The 25,300-nt window shown below is 35.9% G+C and overlaps 3 protein-coding genes across 3 annotated transcripts; 1 reads left to right on the top strand and 2 right to left on the bottom strand.

The window, feature by feature from the left end:
* Nucleotides 1-1,551: 1,551 nt before the first annotated feature.
* Nucleotides 1,552-4,880, bottom strand: LOC132052004 (small ribosomal subunit protein eS24z-like). Its single transcript, XM_059443328.1, has 6 exons — nt 4,764-4,880; nt 4,590-4,670; nt 4,466-4,507; nt 3,511-3,681; nt 1,887-1,973; nt 1,552-1,758 (listed from the first exon to the last, which is right to left on the bottom strand). Exons 2-6 carry the CDS (start codon nt 4,659-4,661, stop codon nt 1,729-1,731), a joined length of 402 nt encoding a protein of 133 aa, XP_059299311.1. The 5' UTR covers nt 4,662-4,670; nt 4,764-4,880; the 3' UTR covers nt 1,552-1,728.
* A 12,540-nt stretch (nt 4,881-17,420) lies between these two features.
* LOC132029319 (NAC domain-containing protein 72-like) lies at nt 17,421-18,893 on the bottom strand. Its single transcript, XM_059418624.1, has 3 exons — nt 18,585-18,893; nt 17,956-18,242; nt 17,421-17,634 (listed from the first exon to the last, which is right to left on the bottom strand). Exons 1-3 carry the CDS (start codon nt 18,703-18,705, stop codon nt 17,548-17,550), a joined length of 495 nt encoding a protein of 164 aa, XP_059274607.1. The 5' UTR covers nt 18,706-18,893; the 3' UTR covers nt 17,421-17,547.
* A 2,427-nt stretch (nt 18,894-21,320) lies between these two features.
* On the top strand, nt 21,321-25,299 carry LOC132052029 (uncharacterized). The gene is made up of 4 exons (XM_059443373.1): nt 21,321-21,705; nt 22,914-23,055; nt 24,452-24,592; nt 25,006-25,299. Exons 1-3 carry the CDS (start codon nt 21,395-21,397, stop codon nt 24,533-24,535), a joined length of 537 nt encoding a protein of 178 aa, XP_059299356.1. The 5' UTR covers nt 21,321-21,394; the 3' UTR covers nt 24,536-24,592; nt 25,006-25,299.
* The last annotated feature ends 1 nt before the right edge of the window (nt 25,300 follows it).

Raw genomic sequence — 25,300 nt, forward strand, 5'->3', positions numbered from 1 at the left:
TTTTCTTACATATTTTGTCACAAAAAAGAGGGAAAATGCATAAAATCTCTCCTTTGCTTGTCCCCAAAATTCACTTTAGCAATTTAATTTATGGGTAATTTTTTATCTCCTTAAATAACTTTCAAGTGAATTTAATACTTTCTCAAAAAATAATATGACAAGGGAGGTGTTTTCACTCTCCCAAACTTGCAGGGAAAAGAGAAAAAAAGATTAAAAAATTGACCAAAATTAAATGCATTCAAATATCAAATAATTAATTAACATTTGCGCCTAACCATATGGGCACTTGGTCTTCGTGTCGCGATGATCGAGATGAAGATGTAATTTTTCGGCAGCTGCGAGGTAGACGAATCGCCTTATCCTTCAAGACTCCAGGTGTGGAAGGTGCAGCTTTTTTCAAGTGCTTATCCATAATTCATTTCTGATCCAACGATCTCCGACTTCGATAAACTACCACCTTGATCCCTTCACATTTCTCTTTCCTTCACCAAAACCTATCAATTCTCCGTGTTAGGGTTCCATTCGGGACTATTATCGCCATCGAAGGAGCTGAAAAGAGAAGGAGCGTTGGTAGAAGTTGATATATAGGGGTGAAACGTTCGCGAATGGAGCTCTGCCAGCAGCATTTTCGTTGTCCGATCTGTCAACCGGCAATTGCAATGAATATTCTACTTCATCAAGTTATCATGTTGTGGAGAAGAGATGGCTAGGGTGGGTGAAAAAGGAAAAAAGAATTTTAGAAGATATATAAATGATACTTTAACACGTAGAGGTGCATGTAGAACACCTCCTACCATTAAGTGTGGTTTTGGGCTTATAAGTAGGTTTTAAATTCACTTGAAACAAAATAAAGGGTAAAAAAATAACCGTAAAATTAAATTGGTAAAGTAAATTTTGAAGACAAACTAAGAAGGGCTTTTATGCATTAAAAAAAATCAAAAAATTAAAACAAAACCTTTCTCTGGACTTATGTACAATCCTATAATACATTTCCTCAAAACCATATAGGTTCTCGAACTTTCAGATGTTTTTCTTCTAACATTTGTTTTGAACACGCCTACATTACATCAGGATGTGTGTTTTTCTCTGTCTGACTTTTCCTCACAAAGTGAGAAAATGTGATTGATGATAATCACAAAATTCGAACAATTATAAAATGGGAGATAATCCACTTTGATTCTTCCCGCAAATGTACTCCTCTATTCACTTTTACTTGTCCACCATTTCAATAATAAATTTTCATTTTTACTTATCATTTTTCGCATATCAAGATAAGACAACTTTTTTCTTCCAATTTTATCCATAGTATCAAATACCCACTTCAAATCCTTTTTTCAAATCCAATAAAAATATGCCCCAATTAATATAGGTAAATTGATAAATTATGCGCTTCATTTATTATTTTCTTAAACAGCGTGAAAAGTCCAAAATGAACAAATAAATATGTAAGCATTTTCTTTATACTACGAACAGTCAATTTGACAAAAAAGAGAATAATTTGGTAACAACGGCAGAGAGAAAAATATTTTTTTGAAACGGCAGCGAGAAAAATATTCTAACAATCCACTCAATTTTGATGATGAACTAGTCGTACTTGAACATGCAAAATATATTGAAGTAACCCGAACAAAATTGAAAAGAGTCTACAAAAAGTTCCCATAAAAGCATAAATGATACGGCATATCTAGGCAAAACATTTCTCCCGCTTCGTCTACAATTACTAACAGATTACTTCTTCTTGGCATCTCCAGCCTTTGTCTGCAAGTTTCATGGAACAATATCATTAGCATGAGAAGAATGACACTATGAACCAAAAAAACCAACAAAAAAGCTATTTTCTCTTGTTCATAAGAACAAAAGACAGATATGGAGATAACAATCTTTACCTTCTTAACACCCCGAACTTTCTTGGCTCTGTTCTTCCTCTCCTTCATTTGCTTCCTGGACTTCTCCACCTTAGTGTCCAATCCATTCTGCAAAAGTTGTTAAATGGTAAAATTAATTAGCAACCATACCAGACTGATGCAATCATTAAGTTCAAAGTATAGTTGTACTCAACATAGTGGTCCTCAATTTTCCTATTACTTAAACTGATATTTTGATGTAAAGGATATCTTTATCATAAGGCGAGAGTTTAAGATGGGTATGTTAACCAACTCCATTATTAACACAAACCCTCCATTGAGAACTTCTAGGCTACCTTGCCCGAGGAATAGTTTCTCGGAGAATACTAAAGGGTGAAAGAATTTCTCTTATCTGTAAGACAGGTACTCAGAATACATATTGGGTTATAATGCAGAAAATAGCTCAATGTCAAACACTTTTTTCTTGTTTTTGGGATAAAACTAGCTCAAGATACATATCCAATAAAGCAACAATCTCAAATGCATACTGGACAAAAGATACTGAATAAAAGGATAGGGCAAGAGGAAAGACATTTAAAGTACTTCCAAAGACACATGATTGATTATGGTCTAATAGCTTTTATACAACATTGCTCAAGCAAATGCAATCTTGCAGGTTGCAATTGGTTTCGGCAGCATATGAGCTACAATGATAGACATCTCAAGATAAACAACGAACTTCTAAAAAGGCAGAAACTGAGATTGTTGCTTATAGAAAAGTCGTAATTGGACGCCATCTTAAACTCTATGGCAAATAAATCAGGTTTGCTTTGGGTCTTTTGAAGCATTACATATAAGATAATCTTCTAATCTAGAGCTCCTAAACAACGAACTTCTAAAGAGGCAGAAACTGCACATGACCATTTTCAACAGCAATTCTACAACAGTATCCATTAGAATAGAAATAGCACAGATTAAGATGGATACGAATAGGAGAGGAGATTTATCTGAGAAAAATACAAATACTTGAATGGACATGCATGTAATGAACACTAACTACTCTGTTCTCCCAACTTCTCTAGTTATCCCTAGCTCTGTGTGAACAAGCAGACACAACGTAATCCCCTAGAGTAGATTATAGAAAAGTTGTAATTGGACGACATCTTAAACTCTATGGCAAATAAATCAGGTTTGCTTTGGGTCTTTTGAAGCATTACATATCCCCTAGCTCTGTGTGAACAAGCAGACACAACGTAATCCCCTAGAGTAGATTATAGAAAAGTCGTAATTGGACGCCATCTTAAACTCTATGGCAAATAAATCAGGTTTGCTTTGGGTCTTTTGAAGCATTACATATAAGATAATCTTCTAATCTAGAGCTCCTAGTCAACACCCCCCCCCCAAAAAAAAAAAAAAAAAAAAAAAAAAAAAAAACCCAGCTAAAAGCACAATTAAGAAACAAAATAGAAACCGATGCTTTAGGCGGACAGTATATTAGTTAGGTCTTGCTGGTTGGTTTCAAATCACACAATGAACTAACGATCCTAGAATTAAAGAAACAACTCTAACAATAGATAACCATCTGGTATTCATCAATCCATACCATCAATTACATATCCTAAAGCACATAAACTTGCACAAACGTAGAAATAATAGGATGTCTTACCCTGATCAGTCTGTACTTTGGCTCGTACTTCTTTGCATTCTCAACAGAGTCGTAGATCAAACCAAACCCAGTAGATTTGCCTCCTCCAAAGTGGGTTCTGAACTTGAATACAAAGATGGCATTTGGATCTCTCACTTCATACATCCTTGCCAATTTTTCTTTCAACTCAGCCTGCAATATCAATTTAAACAGGTGAGCTATGAAAAGCTACAGAATCACAAGAACCTATAAATAGTAAACTATCCAATCCGACCCATTAAATATGGGTTGGATAACAGCCCATTTAAAAACGGAGTATTTAGAAGGATAATATGGATATTCATATTACAATACCCAAGTATCTGCTTGTAATTTTTCATGAGTTCTTGCTTTATGGGAGTCTAAAACTTATTTTGACTTTTAGCTTACGTTCTCGCCTGAACCCATGTCAGTTAACCCATTTTAAATCCGTGTTATATAACAGCAGGTTGGACATTCTATTTGTTTTTTGTTTAACCTGTTTGCGACACACACATATACCCGCGCGTTAGACACTCCTAGGATAAACTAACCACTGATGGGTTTACAAACTGAGCATAACTGGGAAGCTACAAGTTATCATGCTCTGGGAATTACAAGATAAAAACTTTTGTTTTAATTTCCGCAAAGACCACTAGGGTTCAGCACAAAATCATAAATAAGCTCTACGAGAGATTGTCGTCAAGTAGGTCTTACTGTCAATCAATCAACTTTTACTCAATCCCAAACTAATTGAGGTCAGCTATATAAATACCTATATTCATTTGGCTTATTCCAGTCCAAAAAAAAAACATAAGCAAAGCCCATCATGTTAGCTAAATAGTTATTAGCACTATCCCTCCTATAACTAACTCTAGAAGTGAATATCTCCAAAGCATAAACACAAACAAGCAAATAAGGTGATTTATGAAAAAAGAAGACCAAGAATTGTTCTAACCTTGGAAACATTGGCTCTTCCAGGATGCAACACATCAATAACCTGAAAAAATCAAAAAGGGATAACAAACAGAGTAAGCATTAGATTTAAATGATAAAAAGGGTCAACAATTTAAAGTACTTACGAATTGTTTCCTTGCAAGAAGCCTATTGGTCATGAACTTCCTAGTTCTAATAGTCACTGCCTTGTCCGCCATATTTTGTCCCTGTAAGCAACGAAATAAACTTTCAATACAATTTACCATACACACATTCACTAACATAAGTAGAGAATAATTATACAGTGGTGAAAATAATACTTTTGTTGATTGCTACTCCGGCGACTCTCTCTCTCACTTTCACTCTCTGTGCTGCGCCTCCGTTTTGAGCTGTGTGTAAATCTTGCTCGATAGACTTTAGGGTTTTTAAAAAGGCTTTCTCTAATTCTTTGTGTTTATTTTGGGCCGTGGGCTTAGACGTCCGCCTGGACCTTATTTCCGAACTATACAATCTTCCATGGGTCATTTGCACTTCTATCCCTCTTTTGTGTTGGTCTTTAATTTTGTCCCTCGTAACAAATATAATTCTTTTGCTGGACATAAGTTCATATTTGTGGGGCATAATATCTTATAAGTTATGCCTCACTAGGCATAATTTTAATTCTTAAAGGGAAAAAATTCAGATCAACTTATGGAAGGGTAAAAATTAAAGACCAACCCATTTGAAGGCCAATTCGTGCGATTTCATCTGGTCAGTTTGCACGATTCCCCTTCATAAGGACTGGTCTTCAATTTTTGTCCCTCAATTCGCTGGTCATTAATTTTTTCCCTTTGCTTAAAAAGGTGACCGAAAATATCCAGAGGTTCTGAGTTCGACACTCAATAGAGTTGAAAATAATAATAATTTCGCAAGGCATAAGTTTCTATGCCTATTCGGGCGAAGTTACATAAAACCTAAACCGCAGAGACTTTTTGCAAAAGTCTTGCATTGCGATTTTTTTTTTTTTACTGAGCGGGGGTTCGATCCTAGAACCTCGGGATATTTTCAGCTACCTTTTTAAGCGAAGGACAAAAATTAATGACCAGCCAATTCAGGGGGGGAAATTAAAGACCACCCCAAAAAAAGGATAATCGGCGCAAAAAAATGATTTCATCTCCTTCAATGGATCACATCACAGCAAGTGCACGGATGGCCAATTTTTGGGAATCCTATTTACATTATGGCCTAAGTTCATAAATCTTACTCCCTCTGTTTCAATTTATGTGAGCCCTTTGGAGAGTCTACAAGGTAGTTCTTTGATCACGTTTTCCTTACAGTTTTCCTAATTTATTTAAATTATAAATTATCATGACTTATAGTACTTCTAATGTAGTTTCTAAATATATAAATTTTATTTTTACAAACTTGATAAGTCTATGCCAAAATTTAAGGTCAAAGTTATAATGTGACTCTCGTACTCCGAAAAAATTCACATAAATTGAAACGAAGGGGTATATTTTAACTATTTTTCACTCAATTTCAAATATAAATAATTGAAATTAAAAAAAAATATGCATTTGAAATCATAACTTCATATATGTATGTCTAAAATCTATATATAATATAAAGCTAGGCATAGATAAAGTGATGTGGCACCTCTCTATGGCCACCATTCCTATTTATCTTTTTTCTCCTTTTTTTGCCATTTTATTCTTTAACTTCTTACCAAAATCTACTAATTAATTGGATAATCATAAAGTAAATAGTCAAATAAATTTTTTGTTGCAACAGTCGAACCACGTAAAACTTTGTAATAAAGCTCAATTAACTCTCTCATTCAACCCACATTAATGAAAGAAAAATTTCCAAGAATTACAGGTACTGTTTTTTAACCTTTCAAATTCCTTAGTTATGGAGGAATAGAATCCGAATAGTCTTCAGTAGTCACTACACTTATAAATACACCACAAATAAAAATATGCAACCATGCAAAAGGTGAATCAAATTTCCTCAAGTAGCTGAATGTTTCAGAAATCTATCCTTCACAATCCTCCTTTCTTGTGGTCTTTTTTTTTTTTTTTTAAATCAATTATGCCCATATGGGCTTTTTATTAATTTCAGAAAAAATAAAGTTCAAAAGCCCAATCCAAAACCGGGTCGGCCCAAAAAGGGAAATAAAGAAAACAAAGCAACAGAAAAAACAAATATGAAATGTGACTTTCCTAAATGAAACCCTAAAAAGTCGGGGCTTCATCTCTTTCTTTCTCCGCCTGTGTCGCTGCTGTTCCTCGACGCCGGTGGTGCGAAGGTGATGAATTCCTTTCTGATTCGCACCTCCAGTTGTGGAATCATCTTCTTGTTGAAACACTTCCAGGTAAACTCAGCTTCAATTAGCTGATCTACCACCTCGATGTTGAGCTTGTGCAATTTTTGAGCAATTTTTGAGTTCAAGTGTGTGATCTGTGTTGAAGACGAAGAAACTTTCCTCTCAAATTCTCGGTGAGTGGCTCTGCTTTCATCTTTGGTTTTTATTCCTTTCGTTGTATATTCAACTGAAATCCTTCTCTTTGAAATCTGTATGACCTGAATTGGTGTTTGTTGAGCTTGGTTTCGCATCAAATTCATGTGTCGATGTTGGGTTGAAGATGTGTTCTTGAAAGGTAAAATACACCTCCCAAATCTTATTTGTTGTTCCTGTAACTTCTCCATTGCCTTGATGTTATGACTTGTTCATTTCTAATGGTGGTTTGGCTGTATGTATACGTTACACTCTCTGTTAACTTTAAAACAAATAAAGTTGATCTCTGCCTATTTGAATGAGCACCGTACGATGCTAATACCACAAATAGACTTTCAACCCACCTTACTTGATCAAAGTTAACCTTAAGAAAGTACGTATATGCTCTCTGTGTTGCTTCCCTTAGTTCTTTGCCGGTTGCAAATTCGACTGCTGCCCTTTTTTTTTTTTTACTGCACTTTTGTTGCTTTTGCTTTTGTTTCCTGATACTTAAAAAAGGTACCTGCAAAAAAGGGGACAAACAGTTAGAATAAAACTCCTCTGATATGCTCCTCTGATCTGCTCCTCCTGTGACCCTCTCATCTTTAGCACCTCCTGATTCTCAAGTATGGTACCTGACTTTTGTCACTATTCAAAATTCTTCTCATATGTGTTCTTAAATCCTGAAAATTCTGAGATTGAAAAGACCCATGATCTAAAGCATAATTTGCTAGTGCATCAGCCAATTTGTTTGCCTCCCTCAACGTGTGAGTAAACAAGACATTCATATCCCTACTCGCTTCGTAATCTCTTCCACCCACCCAAGAATGTTCCATGGTGGTTTCCAACCATTAGCCAAGATTTTCTGCACCATTTCGAATCGCTTGAATGATTATATTCGAAAATCTTTGCTTTTGGTATATTTCAAAGCCTCTTGAATTGCAACAATCTCGACCGTATTAGTAGCAAAACCAATGTCCTCGCCTTGTGTACGTATTAGGTTTCCTTCGGTAATCCCTTACACGAACCCATATGCACTTCTTCCAGGGTTACCCCTTGATGCCCCATCAGTGTTACAAACACACCACCCTAGTGGTGGTAATTGCCACATCACTTTAGTAACTTTTAGCTTTGCTCTTCCAGATTCCATCGTTTGAATCAGGTCACTCCATTTGTTAGGTAAATCCCTAAATGAGGGATTTCTAATTTGAACTAGCCTTTGAATAGTTGAATACACCTGATATATGACTTTGCATGCAATACTTCTTTGCCCATGTTTGATTCCATTCCTTCTCTTCCATAATTCCCATAGAATAATTGATGGAACTGCTTGATATATCTGCTTCAGCCTATCAGTTACCGGTGCTTGCCACCACTTCAGTATTAACTGTTGCAGATGTAAACCTTCCATATTAATGCCAACCCTGAGACAAAAATATGACCATGTCCCTTTAGCAAGATCGATGAGAGAAAAAAGATGATGTATTGTTTCTTCCTTAGGTTTGAACAACACCAAAGATCTAGATACCATATTAAAATTCATTTTCTTCAAAACATCATCCAAAGGTAATTTGTACTTCCAAAGATCTCCACAAAAAGAAGGATATTTTGAAAGGTAAACTTCTCACCCACATGCATTTATATCTGTCCAATTCTTGTCCCCTTAATCTGATAAACTCCCAGGCTGATTTTACAGAAAAACCCCCCTTTGAATCCAACAACCACCATGGTTTATCGGGCCTCCTTGGCTCCCTAGGTGGTCTGATTTTGGTTGTTATATGCTCTACCACCTCATCACAAAACTTCATTCAAATTTCTTTGCAATATTCCAGTTACCCTGAGTTACAACTTCATGGACATTCTGAATTCTATCATCATATCTGTCTTCAGAGATCACATAATAAAGAGCCCCTAAACCTGTCCAATTATCAAACCAAAACTGAGAGTCCCCCATCTGAACCTGCCACCAAATCTGATGCTCTATCAATTCCCTGACCTCCAACATCTTTTTCCAAGTTTGGGTTCCATACTTCCATTGCACAATCACGCATTTTCTTTTCTCGTACTTATTAGTTATGAAAGCACTCCAAAGAGAAGGTTTAGTTCTTAAATTCCACCATAATTTGCGTAATAAGGCAAGTGACACATCATGAAGCGATCTAAATCCCATTCTTTCCGAACGTAGGTATACACAATTGATTCCATGAAACCCAATGTCTGCTTCTACCACCAATAGTATTACTCCAGAAAAATTGTGCAAACATCTTATGCATTTGATTAATCACCCCACTTGGTGGATTAACTGTTGAAAGCAAATGTACTGGCATACTCTGAAGAACATGCTTTATAAGAATTGCCCTTCCACCAAAGGACAACATCTTACCCTTCCATCCCCGCAAATCACCGTTCATAATCTTGATGAGCAAAGCATTGAAGAATTCCTTCTTTCTTCTCGCAATGATATATAGGACATCCCGTATATACAAAAGGAAATTCTTTCCTATTGATACCAGTTACTATCTCCACAGTAATGCTAATGTCCCCAAGAACATTTTTATGCATATAAACTGAGCTTTTCTCCATATTTATCTTCTGACCAGAAGTTTTTTCATATTTCTTCAAAATCTCCATTATCAGTTGTAGAGAAATGACATCTGCTGATGTAAAAATGATCATATCATCAGCATATGCAAGATGATTCACCTTAGGACTCCACTTGGCATTCCAAAACCTTTAAAGCGAGGTTTCGATGCAAAACATTTAGGTTCCTAGAAAGAACCTCTCATTGTTAGATAAAAAGAGTAGGGGATAGAGGGTCCCCTTGTTTTACTCCCCTGGAAGATCGGAAGAAACCATGTTGTTGACCATTGACCAAAATAGAATACCAGTTATTGCTTATGATCCTAAAGACCATATCCACTAATAACTCTAAAACCCAACTTTCCGAGGACTTTTGTTAAAACAACCAAGAAACCCTATCATATGCCTTAGCCATATCCACCTTCATTACCACATTTGCCTCCTTAGATCTCAATCCGATGTCCGAAATAATCTCGTGTTAAGAGAACATTTTCCACAATACTCCCGCCTTGACAAAACCAAATTTCGATTCAAAGAAATTATATCCTCTAGCTTATCCACCAATCTCTCACGAATCAATCTTGAAAAATTTTATTCACAAAATTGCTCAAACTAATAGGTCTCATATCGAGAAGGTATTTATGACATCCTTCTTTGGTAATAAGACCAAATTTGCGAGTAACAAATTTAGGCAAGTCATCCCCACAAAAGAAAGATTTTAGCATATTAGTCACATCATCACCAATAATTTCCCAAGATGTTTGATAAAAAAGTCCAAGAAAACCATCGTCCCCCGCACTCTCTCCATTTAGTTTAAACACCACTTCTTTAACTTCCTCACTAGTTGGCATTGCTTCAATCCACATGTTATCTTCCTCAGAAATCAGTCTTGGCAGGTGTGTTAGTATATCAAAATCGGGGTCATCTTCTTTAGTGAATTGATCCACATAGAATCTAATGGCTTCATTAGCAACTCCAACTGAATCTTCTATCCAGTTCCCATCAGCCCCGAATTCTGTTTAGTTTCAGCCTCTTTCTTCTCCCCTGCACATAGGCATGAAAACCTAGTATTTCTATCCCCGTCCTTAAACCATTGCATTCCCGCTTTCTCGCTTCCAAAATTCCTCTTCCAAATGTAAGTATCTATTCAGATCGGCCCGCACCTTCTCGTAACCTTTCCCTATTCGGGCGGTGAAGGTTGTGTTTCAAATAGATTTTTCATGAACCTTAATCACTTCCTCCAAGGCTTCTATTTCTTGAAAATATTGCCAAAAGTGCTTTTACTCCACCGAACCAAAGACCTTCACCTTTTCAATTTATGATGAAAAAGTATGAAAGGATTTGCCATGAAGTCACCGACTAATGCTTCTTAACCGTCTCCATAAAACTCTCATGCTTAACCCAAAAATTTAGGAATTTAAAAGGCTTTTTGATAGGGTAACTTCACCAAATATGAAATTAATAATGGAGCATGATCGACCCATTCCCGATCGATGAGTAATTTTTATACCATTGAATTTAGTCCGAAAACCCGATTACCCAAGCATCTATCCAAATTTTGAAAATACAACTTCTCCACTTTGACCATTCCACCAAGTGTATTTACTACCATTAAAACCCAAATCAGAACTCCACAATTCGAATACAAACTCTAAAATCTTGAATTTCATTGATGGTGACAGTAATCCACCAAATTTTCCTCCTCATCGCCGATAGTATTAAAATCTCCCCTATCAACCACGGCACATCCATGTTTACACTACATCTTCTAAAGAGTCCAAAGTTCCATTCTTTCAAACTCGTGAACATTTTGCATATACTAACGAAATCACCATTTCATCCCGATTTCCTTCCGAAGGATAGTTTAATTGCCAAGTTGTGGGTGATCCACTAACACTTGACAATCAAACATTTCATCCACAAAAGCCCAAATTTTCCCTGAATTGTTTACTAAAGCATGCTGCAATCCAATTCTCCTCCTGTATTCCTCCAGTTTGTCAGATGGTTGAAAAGGTTCCATTAATCCTATGAAACCAAACTGATACTTCTGATGCATTTTGATTATTCTTGTAAAAGACTCCATTGTATTAACTGATCTGATATTCCATATGATTGCGTTCATCATGGATTACTGATCCTGCTAACCTGTCTTCTAGTATGAACACCACTACTAGGTGGTGCACTTGTGTCTCCGATCGCTTTTTGCTTTACCCCACCTTTTTCAATCATCTTAGGAGAGAGATCACCAGCTCTACTAACTGCTTTTATGTTTTGATCAATTGAATGCACATCCAGGTCTTTAGCTCCACTCTTCAGATTGGTGTTGGCTTTGGATTCCCCAACTAAAGTTACCGTCCTTGTCTTTGCTAATAGCCTTGATGTCGTGGTTCTCCGTTGAATGCTTCTTCGAAATTGGTAAACTAATACTTCACCCCATTATTTGTTGAGTTATCTTCATTTGCTATGATTTCTTGTTGTTGCCTTACTGCTCCATCAAAATCTTCTAGAGTGTCAGGTCCTTGAAAATTTTCTCCTATAGTCACTTTATCTTCACCTGGTGGATCTGATGATGTGTTCAGAATTAGCTGCTTTGTTGTTTTTGTAATATTACTTGAAACACTGCCCTCAACTTGTGTGCTTGGACTATTGCTTTTGCGAACCGTTCTCACTTGTCGTCCCTACTGGGCGTTCTCCCTTTCTTTTATTGGGATCGGATGGTGACGTTCTTGAAACCCTGCAAGATTGTTCTTTTTAAACTTGATGGTTATGTTTTCCACTGATGGTTTGCTGCTCCCCTTCTCATTGATTATATTTTGGCTCTTTGCTGTAGTTTCCTCTGTTTGTTTCTCCTTATTCACATTACTACTTGCTGCCTCCCTTGGTTGTGCTACCTGCTTTTCATTAATGCTTTGCACAAAGATTAACATGGCTTTCTTTTTCTTTTACATCATGTTGTTCATTTACCTCGATCCAAGATCTTAGCATTTTCATCACTCTCGATTGCAAAAGCATTTTGAATCTTCACTTCATTATGTTTTTGCCGATTATTTGTCCAAACTTTCCCCATATAATTCCGCTTTTATCTTTGATGTACTTATTTCTTCTTTTTTGCATCCATTCTTGCCTTCCTTGGATATTTTTTCCATTTCTACCAGTGGTAAACTGATTTCTCTGATTGGCCTCTGCTTTTTGATTTGCATTTCTTTCTTCTTCATTGATCTTTCTAAGTTCCTCTCTGTATTGCTTCTCCAATTCAGGGTGCAAAGCTCTACATTCAATTTCAGCATGGCCTTGCAACTTGTAATGTTTGCAATATTTTGGTAAGTAATCATATTGGATATTAATCCATTTAGATTGTACTTGCCCAGTGACTTCATCCTCTTCTGATATGTGAATCCTCTTTGGATGTTCAACTACTAAATCTATCTCCACTTTTACTTTTGCGCAGCTAGGCCTAGTTAAGTTGATTGCCATATCCGGTGTCATGGTTTGCCGGATCGCTAAAGCTAAAGAGAAAACTGCGCTTTAGCAAAGAAATTGGGAGGTAATTACGGGAAACCGATCCAGCTACGGAATGGATGTTTCTTCACCAGGCTTGAACCAAGGATTCCAAATGAAGGCCTCATCTGACAGTATCTTGATTGTACTTTGATGTAGTATGCAGGAGTAGATAGTATTTTAACATAGTCCTCAAATAAAGATAGCCTAATCAGTATATGTCTATCTTCAAGTAAGCCGATAGTATTTTTACCCTTAATTGAACATTGCTCTGGGATCGCAGTTCTCAACTCCTTGATGTCAATAATGTCATAAGAGAATTTACCTATAATGCGCATATTGCAACTCTTCTTGAAGTATCAATTGCTTTACCTCTGATGATTTCCACGAAACATGTGGCTCCCCATTGATATATACGACAGGTTTTGGTGGTACTACTTGTGTAACAGTGTGTTCTGGTGCCTTAAAGAAAGCAGCATAGTTTGTGTGTGTAGGTAAAATCGGATTGGGTAGCGTGTCATTGGTATTTATTGTGGTTGTAGGCAAACTAGGAATGGTACCAGATTTTGTAGAAGATGAAGGTAAAGTGGTGTTAAAATGATTGAAAACGGGAGTTGTTGTATTTTGTGGTGGTGATGTAAGTGGTACAACCCCAGGAGGGGGCTGCCGTATCGGATCGACGTCGGCCATCGAGGTATGCTAAGTTTAAAGATGATTAGGGTTATAATTTGAGGAGAGAAGAGAGAATAGTCACCCCTTTCTTGTGGTCATTATATATTTTGAATTTTTTTTTAAGTCATACTTCCAAAACATATTATTCAACTTTCATTAATTAAAGCTTTGATCTTCTGTTTTGCAGGAAGTGGCTGAAAGATAACTTCAACGGATTTCTGCGAACAAGTTTTCGGCGTCCCGTTAATCATATGCTTGAAATTCATAGAATTTATATTTGGAATATGTTTTCTTAATATCCGTTCTTTTCCTAATTGTAAGTCAATATTTTATGTATATGTTAGAATTATGTTAAGCTTTTCACTTATCAAAAGAAAAAAGATGCTCGGTTTTTCAATTATTGGAGTTGTAGAATTTTAGAATGGGGCCCTCGTCTAACTTGGTAAAGTTGTTGTCATGTGACCAAGAGGAGTAGGTGGTCGGCGGTGAAATAACCTCTTGCGAAATACAAGATTGTACCCCGCGGTCCGTCCCCTTACCCCGACCCGCCTATAATGAGGCTTAGTACACAAAGCTGAGTTCTTACTTTAGTTGTAGAATTTTAATACTACTCGATCATCTTAATTATATGTTGTTCATAAGTGTTTTCTAATTATATATAATTTGAATTCATAATTGGCCTATTGATCATTTCAAATCTGTTTTTCTCGACCGCGCAAAGCGCGGCCAAATTCACTAGTTTAATATATTGATGAACCTCAAACATTTATGCGCGGACTTTAAACATTTATGTCCAACTTACCAAGTAAAGTCTTTTGACTTTAAGCAATAATATAACAACTACAAAAGTGCTCGAGTGCATTTTTGTCCCGGATGACCGCCCACTTTATGTTATGACACTTCTTTATAGGAGTGTGCCTTAAGTTCCCCTATTTTGGCACATAAAGGCGGCCTTCAACTCTTCGAAGGCTTTTAATAGCTCTCCGTACACTTCAAGGACCGTCAACAAGTCGGTTTGGGATGCAGTAATATCGGTCACAGAACGTGAAAATCAAGTGATTAATCATCTATTTTTGAAAGAAGTTGAAGAATTCGTTGTGACTGAGAGGAGTTCAGATGAGTTTTAAGTTTTTTGCAATAAAGAGACATTGAAAACTTTCATCGACGAAGATGTATATATATATGGAGTTGTGTCAATGAGTTTTGTGTCAGAAAACGTTCTGTGTAGTGCAAAAAAATTAGAGGTTGTAGGCGTAGATAGAAGAAGCTAGAAGAAGAAGAAGAGAAGCCGGTTGTTATAAGTGGTTCGCTAAACTTTAAATAATTTGCAAACCGTGGTTGAAATCTAAATAGCAACCCAAAAACTGATTGTCTGGTCACTTCACAAATAAATTTATTAGGAAAAGAATAACACAACTCTCGAAAAGAAAAATATAAGTTTTTGTTAAAACCGTAAGTATAAATAATTTTTATATCATTAGTTTAACTTTATCTGGTGTAACAGGTCCTATATCTTATTCTCACAATTTCAAATGCCACATTTTAATAAAACTTATATGTGAATATCCTTTGTATGACCCGATGGCATACTTACATTAACCATGCAAAAAATTTAAAACTCTTTTTTCTTCGGCAAAGAAAGGAAGCAAGTTTAATAGCAATGGAAAATTGAAAACATAATCACTAAGCAGCAGGGTAATCTCCTCTTTTTAGTGAGTGCGAACAATAAACAGATTACAAACTGAAGTACTGAACTGAAAGTCTCTCCTTCAGCAAACTGAACTGCAGGGTAATACTAATACATAACCGCTTCGTCAACCGTCTTTCCCTTCACTTCACATATCCCCAAAGCACTCTCTTTATCAGCAAACAAAGAACTTCAAGAAAAAAAAATCATCAATGGCGTCCACTGTTAATCCCTTCATCTTCCTCATCTCCATTTTCATGATCATCACACACATCACCACCACAAACCCATCACCATCTCATTTGTCCACCATTCTCTCAAATCTTGGATTCAATTCCCTCTCAAACGCATCTCTTACTACCACCATCTCCACCGTTAATTTCCCACTCACCATATTTGCCGCTACAGATTCTTCTCTACTCACTTGCCCTTCTTGTTCCCTTCCCTTACTTCTTCAAGAACACTCTATTCTTGGTCTCTACTCATTTCACTTCCTTCGTACTCTATCATTTGGTACCAAAATAGAAACTTTAGCACCAACTCGTTGTCTTACAATAACCCCATCAAGATTCAAGAACTCGTCTAGGGCAGTGTTTGTTAATGGTGTGGAGATTACTAAACCGGACATATACAACAATGGGTTTATTATTGTGCATGGTATACAAGGTTATATTACTCATCTTTCTACTATTTCTTGTAGAGTTGAGAGTTTGACTACTTTGTCATTCCCTTTTCTTCCACCTCCCACTGTCGCGTTTGCTGCCACGCGCTTCATGTTAAAAGATGTTATGGCACGTTTACGGACTAGTGGTTATAGTTTGGTGGCACTTGCTATGAGGGTTAAGTATCCTGATCTAGCAGAGTTAAAGTCAATGACTATTTTTGCAATGGATGATTTGTCTATTTTTGGTGTTGGAGTTGGGCATGAGTATGTAAAAAATCTTGGGTTTCATATTGTGCCTAATAGGTTGTTAATGGCATCTGAGTTGGTGAAATTGGATGCTAATACAGAGTTGTTGACAATGGAGAAAGGTGGGAAACTGGTTGTAACTACTGCTGGTGGTAATGGTCCTTTGGTTCCAATGAGGATCAATTATGTTAAAATCAAGAATTTGGATCTTGTTTATAATAATAGGATTGTAGTTCATGGACTATCAAAGCCATTTCCACGCATTCGTCAGCGTCAAGCTGATGATCCACACGAATTTCAGATAGATCAGAGGTCAATGAAGTATTAATTCATGTTCAAGAAATTCAATGAAGTATTAAATCATGTTCAAGAAATTATGGATACTGTGAAATGATCGGCACCACTTTCTCAATGTTCTGTTTCTATGTGTACGTAAAAGTAGATCTACTTTCTTGCAAGTTTCTGATTTGCACCACAAAGTGCTAGTAGTACTATACTGTTCTATGTAGAGCTTGTTAGTTCTTGAGGCATGAAACATGTAGAAAAAGAGGAGTAAACATTGTATAGATCTTTTCTTGCTCTTTAGAGAAACATAATGCCAAAATCTTCTTCTTGTCTAATATGCTCTGCCTATTCTTTCTTTGCATGAAACATTTTGCTTTTATCTTTAGTGAGCAAGCCAAACTATTACTTGTAAGTTTGAATATACTGATTTTGGTCTATGAATATTGTCCATCTGAAAACCACAACTGTTAGTTCAACACCAGATAAGTGATCATATCAAACTTTTTCCTTTTCTCTTGCATTGGCAATTTGGCATATAGAAACTGCTCCTCATATGCACCCATAAACACACAACTTATTATCTCAGAAAGTCACTTTTCTCATTGAAGGAAATTGGAATCGAGAAGAAAGATAACTTTCCGAGTGAGTGTTTCTCATTGAGTTAATTAGTTGAGAGACCATTTGAGAAATCAACCCCATAAACAACTAGCCTTATGAAAGGGTTTCTGGCATAGAACATGTGTTTATTGAACACCTTATTAACTAACAATCCCTCACAAAAATGAAGTGTGTGACTCAATTTTGAAGAAAGTGCTCAATGATAATTCACTCTATCTGAATTAGAAAAGTTAGCTTACAGGACATTGACTTCAATAGAGTAGGATGTATAACTTAATACATTAGTTCATATACATGTTGAGATATAAAGTAATTAACAAACAGATTCAAGCTGAAAAAAGCTAGGAAGCTCCAGAATTGGTATACACATAAAATGGTCTAATCAATATCCATCCTTTCCATCTGAGAAGACAGCGCTTCAGGGTCATACTCCTCATACACCTTGCAGAGAACCCAATCGTCGAGCTGAAATTTTGAAAAGAGTTACAGGAAAAGAATAACAATAAACAAGCCAGAGTAACTAAGCAACAAAAATCACCCCAAGTCTAATAACAGCAAATTGGTGTAGTGGTAACTTATTCTAACAAATAGTTTCTAAATTTCTGTGAAAAGTTTTTTGTCAACCTAATGAAGAATCTAAAAGGACCTAACTATGTACTAATAATACTACTCTGTAAAAGAACTTTATGCGCGTTAATGTAATTTAACATGTTATCGCGTTAACTTATATACTACTAAGATTTATATGATGTAAAAAAAAATTGACAATTAGGTCTTCTCACTTACCCTTCCGATCTTGTGGTCACAATCAATTGAACAGCAATGCTGCCTTATTCTATACTCATTCATACACCAGTGAGTTTTTCGCAAATGGTTCTGTTCACCTTCAAAGAACAAAAACTTCTGCTTCATTCCAACAACCCCGTCTGAGCCATGGATCTTGTCATCTATACATTTCAATAGTTTCCAGTGCCCATTCCTCGTTCGACGATCTGGAAGAGTCAGTATTCCGTAAATTCGACGCCTCGGTGTCAATATATAGCATTCCTTTACTACACCACCATTTGTTTCCCCTAGTAATGTAACCATAAGAAAATTTCATCAAAATTAATTAGGTAAATACTCTAATAAAAGTAGATTTAAAGGTTTCTCGAGGAAAAGATTCCTAATACTATATTTTTTCGTTCCCTTTTTTAATAAGCTACTTGAGTGCCAAAAAAGACTTAATTGGACTTTTCAAACTTTGCAAACTAAAGTATCTTATTATAAGTTAAAGGAAGGGAAATTAACTTGAGACCACGTTATCATAAACTTTTAACTCTCATCTTGAGCAGAATAATATATCGTCGTTAATATAGTTTTAATTAAACGAGCAGAATTTGGAATTGAGGTGGATGGAAATTGTAGTAGTATACCTGGAAAGAAATCTTGGGGACTATAGTCATTAATATTTGCAAAGATCAATCTGTCAATTGACAGGGGCTGGTTCTTGAGTTTGTTGTTGAGCTGTTGCATGAGGTACCTGTCCAAATCCATTAATTACTTGTCAAAACACCCTCAAGAGATGAAAACCTGGACAAAGTCCAAAGTAGGAATAAGAAGAATAGTAGCCGTCAAGTTGGTTACATGCAACAACTTGAATGTCTCATTATTTGAGTAGGTTTTGGATTCTCAATCAAATACAATACCTGAACCGACTTTAATTTGGTTTATTGTCTGATGGATTCTCAATAAATTTCCATTACTATAGCATTTTTTATGTGAATTATGCATCATTAATATTGATATTTGCACTGTGTGGCCTATTTGACGCCATCCTTTAAATTTTGTCGCACATTACTTCATTGGCCGAAATTTCGACTTTAAAAAGAATTAATTGGCTCTTTCTTTGAAATAAATTTAACCGATTGTGCTAGCAGGAACAAAATTTAAAGGAGTGGCCTAAATAATCAATTATAATTGACTAATCTAAATTCAAAATTTGAGTGTGAACTCATTCCACTTTGCGTATATCCTGCTGTCAACATCGTTGGGTCCAAAATTTTTTGGTTGTTATAGAGAATGACTGTTATACACCTATAACAGCATTGCCATTTAAATAATGTTTCGCTGTTATACAAAAAAAAATGCATAAAATCTAATTTTTTAATTTTAATTGTCAAACTCTAAGCTTAATTACAATTTGTATAACGAAGGAAAAATCTTTTCATGATGAAAAAACATATATTCATATAATATTCTATGTCATAAATAGTGTACTAAATGATCAAAAATTTGGTCAAAATATCTACATTTATTATTGGTAATCATAGATATTCTATTTTTATAAAAATGGTTAACTATTATATTATCAAAAAAAGGAGATAGCTGTTATATGAAAGTAATTTTACAAAGAGCGTACTGTTATAAAGTTGGTTGTTGTTATAGATAAAATGTTGTTATAGAAAAGTAAAATATAATATAAAAAATAAGTTCCGAAAAAACTTGACTGTTACATACTGATGCTATTATAGAGAGGTCGATATATTTTCTTATGCTTAAGAAGTATCTTAAGCAAATGCATATTTATCGCTTAACAATGCTAAACTAAAAAAGAAAAGGAAAGTGGGAAAAAGACAAATAAATAAGCAGACCAGTGTTTGGAGAAGATATAAGTTTGGCCCGAACTCTTTCAAACACTTTTGGCTTATTTGCGGGTATCTCGTATAGTAAAATCGAAAGTACTTATAAACCAGGGCATTGGCAAGTCAAATAAGTAAAAAACTATAAGTTGACAACTACCTATTTGGTTAGTATATTTCTTCCAAGTTATAAGCACTTTAGATTTAATTAAATTTTTTAATCATTTTGCCTCTAAAACAATATGCTACTCTTTCTAACTTCGCCTCCATTCTATTTATGTCATTTATCATTTTTTCACGTAAAGATTGTGAATAGCTTAAAGAAAAAAGTGCATATCAGTCTCAACAAATCTTTTATGTACGAAATACACAAACTATTTATTATTAATTTCAGCTTGTAATTGATATTCATTTTTTTGCGTGGATTTCCCTTCTTTTGGGTGGTCTTTAATTTTTGCCTTTCGCTTAAAAATGTGACCGAAAATATCTCAAGTTTTTGAATTCGAATCCCGGCTCAGTTAAAAAAAAAAAAAAACCGCAAGACAAGACTTTTGCAAAAAGTCTACCTTATAAGCGAAAATCATTTAATCTCCAAACTTTTGAAGATGTTATAATAAGCGAAGTCTATCATCTCCTGCCGACTTAAGGCATAACTAAAAGTTTTCCTTACAAGGCAACATCTGACTTCTCCAGCATATATTCTATGTAACTTCGCCCAAAAAGGCATAGGCTTATTGCGAAATTATTATTATTTTCGACTCTGCTGGATTTCGAATCCAGAATCTCGAGATATTTTTCGCCACCTTTTTAAGCGAAGGGCAAAAGTTAAAGACCAGCAAATTGAGGGACAAAAATTAAAGACCAGCCCGTATGAAGGACAATCGTGCAAATTGCCCACTCATATTCCCTCCGATTGAAAAAGAGTGTTCACTTATCAAATAAAAAAAGAATTAACATTATTTTTTTAGATTTTCTCTTATTAAGTGTTAAGTGACCAAATCTTAATACCCATTTAATTAAGAGTAGCTTAGTTAAATTACCGTTTGCTTATAGATTTTGAAGTTGAAACTTGAAAATTTGAGTTTTTAAAGTTGTGTTTGGACATGATTTTATTTTGAAAAAAATTGAAGTTTTGTTAGTGAAAGTCTCGAATTTTTTAAAAGACATTTTTAAAATTTGATCCAAAATTTATGACCAAATGCTAGCTTAGTATTTTTTTAAGGGGCATGCGATAGCTAAATGGACATTCTTTTTGAACGTGAGGAAGTAATTTATAAACTCAATTTGAATACTCATATGCTTATCAATACTTTTAATAGTTAAGTCACCACCAAATGATGTGGTGCAGTAGATGATGATCGCTAACTTCTGCTTAAATCGGTTGCGTACGGCGCTGAGTATGGAAAGATCCTACCGTGTTTCTCCCTAAATAGGATCCTATGCGGCCAATCAGGATATAATCGAGGTTAACGAGATCTACAGGACATGGAGTGAAAACAAAAAAAACACCAGTTAAGTCAACCAGGCTCCAAGAAAATGGAAGGCGGGGGTAAAATAGAAAAAGAGATGATTTTTGGATAGATAGAGCTGAGGAAAACAAAAGGATGACGACAGCTCAGAGTCTGTCCTCCTCCTCTATTCTACTACCACTGCTTTCCCCTGCACCGCCGTTTCACCGTTGCATTGCTCGTTCCCAACTTTCCGATTTTCAGTTCTCCCCTAAACTTCCATCAATTACATTTTCCTCTCACAATTTTTCTAAACGTTCAAGGACTAGTCCACTTCGTGGAATCAATTCAAATGACCCAAAAGAGTCGGGGTTCTTTGATGAAAACGGCGTCGTTGAGGATATGGATACCTATCTTAATTATCTTTCCCTTGAATATGATTCTGTCTGGGACACCAAGCCCTCCTGGTAATTCCTTTTTTTTTTTTTTTTAAACATTTGCATTTGCCTTTGTTTGTCGAAAATTGTTGTTTCGTTTATTGGAATGTATGCTTTTGGACATAAATATTGTCGAAAACAAGTAGTACTCCATTTGTTTTCAAGTTGAAAATGGTATCAGGGAATTGGAGCTGAGTTAGGACATGAATACAAATTGGAACTATTTTTGAATTTTTGCGAGTGATTTGGAGTGAAAATTGTGAGAACAACTCTTTGGAGGTTGTTGAAAGTTTTTCGAATTCCGGAAAATTGTAACAATTCTATGTCCAAACAGTTTTCCCAAAAAAAAAAATTCCGGAAGAAAGTGGAAATTATCCGTGGCCAAACGGGCACACGTCAAACCTAAAGTTTCTCTATCAATTCTTTTTAACCTTATAGAAAAAGCTCTTATATTTTGTTTTTAATTTTGCATAAGAATTAACATGGTATGCTTTTGGGCAACTGAAGTCTCAGTTGAGAACCCCATTTATATAAAGTTATCAAAAAAAACAATTTTTTTTCTGCTACCAATGTTGCTTTGCTACTCGGCTGAACATGAGTTAGCAGTGATAATAACATTCTACAAGTTTTGCCAATAAAGGAAGCCAATTACTATTTTTAGTCAGTGGGAGTGCGCATCCATTGCATCCCCTACTTCTTTGTGACTATAGGTCAAACTGTACACTATGTATACGGGTCAAATGGAGGGCAATGAGTAAACTAACATTCATTGCTATCATTTACATCAGCCGCTAAAACAGGGTTATCAAAGGTGAAAAGCGCCTAAAAAGCACCGAGATGCGTAAATAAAATAAAAATAAAATGTATACACAATACTGAAGATATATACATTCTGTGTGTATATATATGTACACAAAAAATATAATGCTCTCTATTTAAAGACACATCCCATGGGCGATGAGATGCACGCCATTGGTAACACGCTGCATAAGCAAGACAAAGCATTCAACCTTTTGGACATCTAGTTTCAGGGTTTAATTGAGCCTTTGACAACAATGCAATTCAACGTGGAACCTTTTGTTGTTTGTACCACTAGGATTAGATTTTGTATTCAACCTTTACTTTTCTCCCCTATGTCTGCACTTTCACGTGTTTAATTCCAATGAATATGATGAACGATCCGAGTTCTCTGCAGCTACGATGCTTTCTGCAAATTTTAAGTCTCTTTTTCATGGTAGGTGTCAACCTTGGACAATAACTCTCACTGGAACAGTGATAATTAGCTTGAGCTGGCTGATTCTGCACTCGGCTATAGCCACTGGAGTGGTGATGACTATAATTGGGGCATGGTGGTACATCTTTCTTTATTCTTACCCCAAGGTAAACCATATTTAGTTTGTATTATCTAATACCAGATTTAACTAACTCGATGTTGCTATGACTACATGCTACACAACTAAATTTGCTTAACTCATTGATGTTTTTTCTCTAGTCAGTGTCCTATACTCTTTCTGACTACTGTGAACAAGGGCTCGTGTAGGGTGTCATCTCTGTAGTGTATGTCTCCCAGTTGCACTAGTGATTTAATGATACAGTGAGCCCAAGTTCCTAATATTGCTACTTCTCAACTTGCACCAAGGGTATGACCTACTGGTCACTGGTCAATGAAATGGGAAAGGCCATGGAAAACCAGGATTAAAATCCTAGTAGAGACAAAAATACTGTAGGTAATTTCTTTCCGTCTGCCTAAGTTTCAGTAGGCAGTTACCTGGTAAGGTAGCAGGTATCCAATGGATTAGCCAAGGTGTGTGCAAACTGACCTGGAACCATTGTTATGAAGAAAAAAGATATTGCTATTCTCTTCTTGTGGACTAAAATGCGATACAGTATTTGGTCCTATCACATTTCTTTACACCTATCTGAAGGATTTTACATTTGTTTGTGATATAATTGGTATTGGATATATGCTGCAAAGGCCTAATCTCGAATTGCTACCATATAGGAAAAGAGAACTGAATTACTAAATGCACCCACTATGAGCTGGAAAGTAAATGGATCTTCACTTTTTTTTTATACCCCTCCCCCCAGAAGCTCCCCTCTTTTGCTCCCCTTGGTGACTCGAACCCAAAACCTTCAGGTTGGAGGTGGAAGATGCTTACCATGTGAACAACGCCCTCTTGTCAGTAAATGGATCTTCACGTTTGTTTCGTAACATACTTCAGATGTCTTTCTCAGTATCTTTTCCTAGAGGTGAGGGTCAATAAGTTGGGAAATGTGCTTGGGCAATAATATTCTGTTTAAGTGGAGCAGGGTGGGATGGTTGTTTGTGGCAATGCATGCATATCTTATATCCATTGTTGTTTTGATCTGTATGTTCATAATTCAGTCATGTGTAGCATGTGATGATAAATTAAGTTACTTTGAACAAACTGCAGTGGATCAATCTTACACTATCCATGATCCTTCTAATTGATTACTTTTGCATTTCGGGACTGTAAGTATTACTTGTCTGCTTAAGTGGAGAAAGCAGAGGTGTCATTTGGTCTTTAATTTCAGTCGACACCTTTGCTGTAGCCCTAACCAAGATGTCTATGAAGTCAGCTTTCGGCAGTACAGACATACTAAGTTGCTTTGAGCTTCTAAGGAGATGTCGCCTGTTTAAATGACCATTAATTTTTACCCTCTAGGATTTTTGTAACGAAATTTTACTGACAATGCTGCTTTATCGGACAATGTTGAAAGTAGGAGCACTGAATTGATTGTGAATGCTCCGCAGGCATATTCAGATATGATTGAGGAGAGAAGAAAGAGGGTGACAAATGGTCAAGAAGATACATATGGAGCGAGGAAGAGCCAGTAATGGAAGGGATGCTGCTTGGGCAGCAATATTCTGTTAGGTGGAGCAAGGTGGGGGATGGTCGTTTATCTTATACCATTGTTGCCATAATCTATATGTTTATAATTCAGTCGCGTTTAGCATGTGATGACGAATTGAGTTTTCATCCAACAAACTGCAGTTGATCAGTGTTGATATGACCAATCTGTAGTGGAAAAGCAGTTGTGTCATTTGCATTTGGTCTTTAATTTTAGTCGACACCTTTGCTATAGACCCGAAACAAGATGTCTATGAAGCCAGCCTTCGGCAGTACAGACTTATTAAGTTGCTTTGAGCTTCTAAGGAGATGTTCCTAATTAAGTGACCTCAAAATTTTAGCCTCTACGATCTTTTCTCTTCTTTTTTCTTGATGGAATTTTTTTACTGGCAACACCCCTATCAGACAAGTTGGAAGCAGTAACACTGAATTATTTGTTAATATACTGCAGATTCAGATATGATTGAGATAAGAAAGAGGGTGACAAAAGGTCTAGAAGATACATATGGAGCAAGGAAAAACCAGTAACGGAAGGGACACTGCTGGGGAGCAATATGCATAATGAGTTTGGCGTTGATTCATTCACAAAATTTGCAGTTTTATACTGTGAATCTCAGGACACAATAGGCAGATCAATGTTTAATTTATAACTAACTTAAATTTTTGCCCTTGCTGTAAATGGTGGACCCCTGGAGGGCTCTTCATATGAATGAAACAGGATGTTCTATTCATATAATTTAACTTCTCTACAT

This window comes from Lycium ferocissimum, chromosome 1 (assembly GCF_029784015.1).
Source record: "Lycium ferocissimum isolate CSIRO_LF1 chromosome 1, AGI_CSIRO_Lferr_CH_V1, whole genome shotgun sequence".
Taxonomy (NCBI): Eukaryota; Viridiplantae; Streptophyta; class Magnoliopsida; order Solanales; family Solanaceae; genus Lycium; species Lycium ferocissimum.

Coding starts and splice junctions, on each gene's coding strand:
- LOC132052004 (XM_059443328.1), bottom strand. CDS start 4,661: ATGGCGGACAAGGCAGTGACTATTAGAACTAGGAAGTTCATGACCAAT. Junction 3,682..4,465: donor GAAGAGCCAATGTTTCCAAG/GTTAGAACAATT, acceptor TTGATATTGCAG/GCTGAGTTGAAAGAAAAATT. Junction 1,759..1,886: donor AAGTTCGGGGTGTTAAGAAG/GTAAAGATTGTT, acceptor TGAAACTTGCAG/ACAAAGGCTGGAGATGCCAA.
- LOC132029319 (XM_059418624.1), bottom strand. CDS start 18,705: ATGGATTTGGACAGGTACCTCATGCAACAGCTCAACAACAAACTCAAG. Junction 18,243..18,584: donor TCCCCAAGATTTCTTTCCAG/GTATACTACTAC, acceptor TTACATTACTAG/GGGAAACAAATGGTGGTGTA. Junction 17,635..17,955: donor GTGACCACAAGATCGGAAGG/GTAAGTGAGAAG, acceptor TCAAAATTTCAG/CTCGACGATTGGGTTCTCTG.
- LOC132052029 (XM_059443373.1), top strand. CDS start 21,395: ATGACGACAGCTCAGAGTCTGTCCTCCTCCTCTATTCTACTACCACTG. Junction 21,706..22,913: donor TGGGACACCAAGCCCTCCTG/GTAATTCCTTTT, acceptor TTTTCATGGTAG/GTGTCAACCTTGGACAATAA. Junction 23,056..24,451: donor TTCTTTATTCTTACCCCAAG/GTAAACCATATT, acceptor AATGCTCCGCAG/GCATATTCAGATATGATTGA.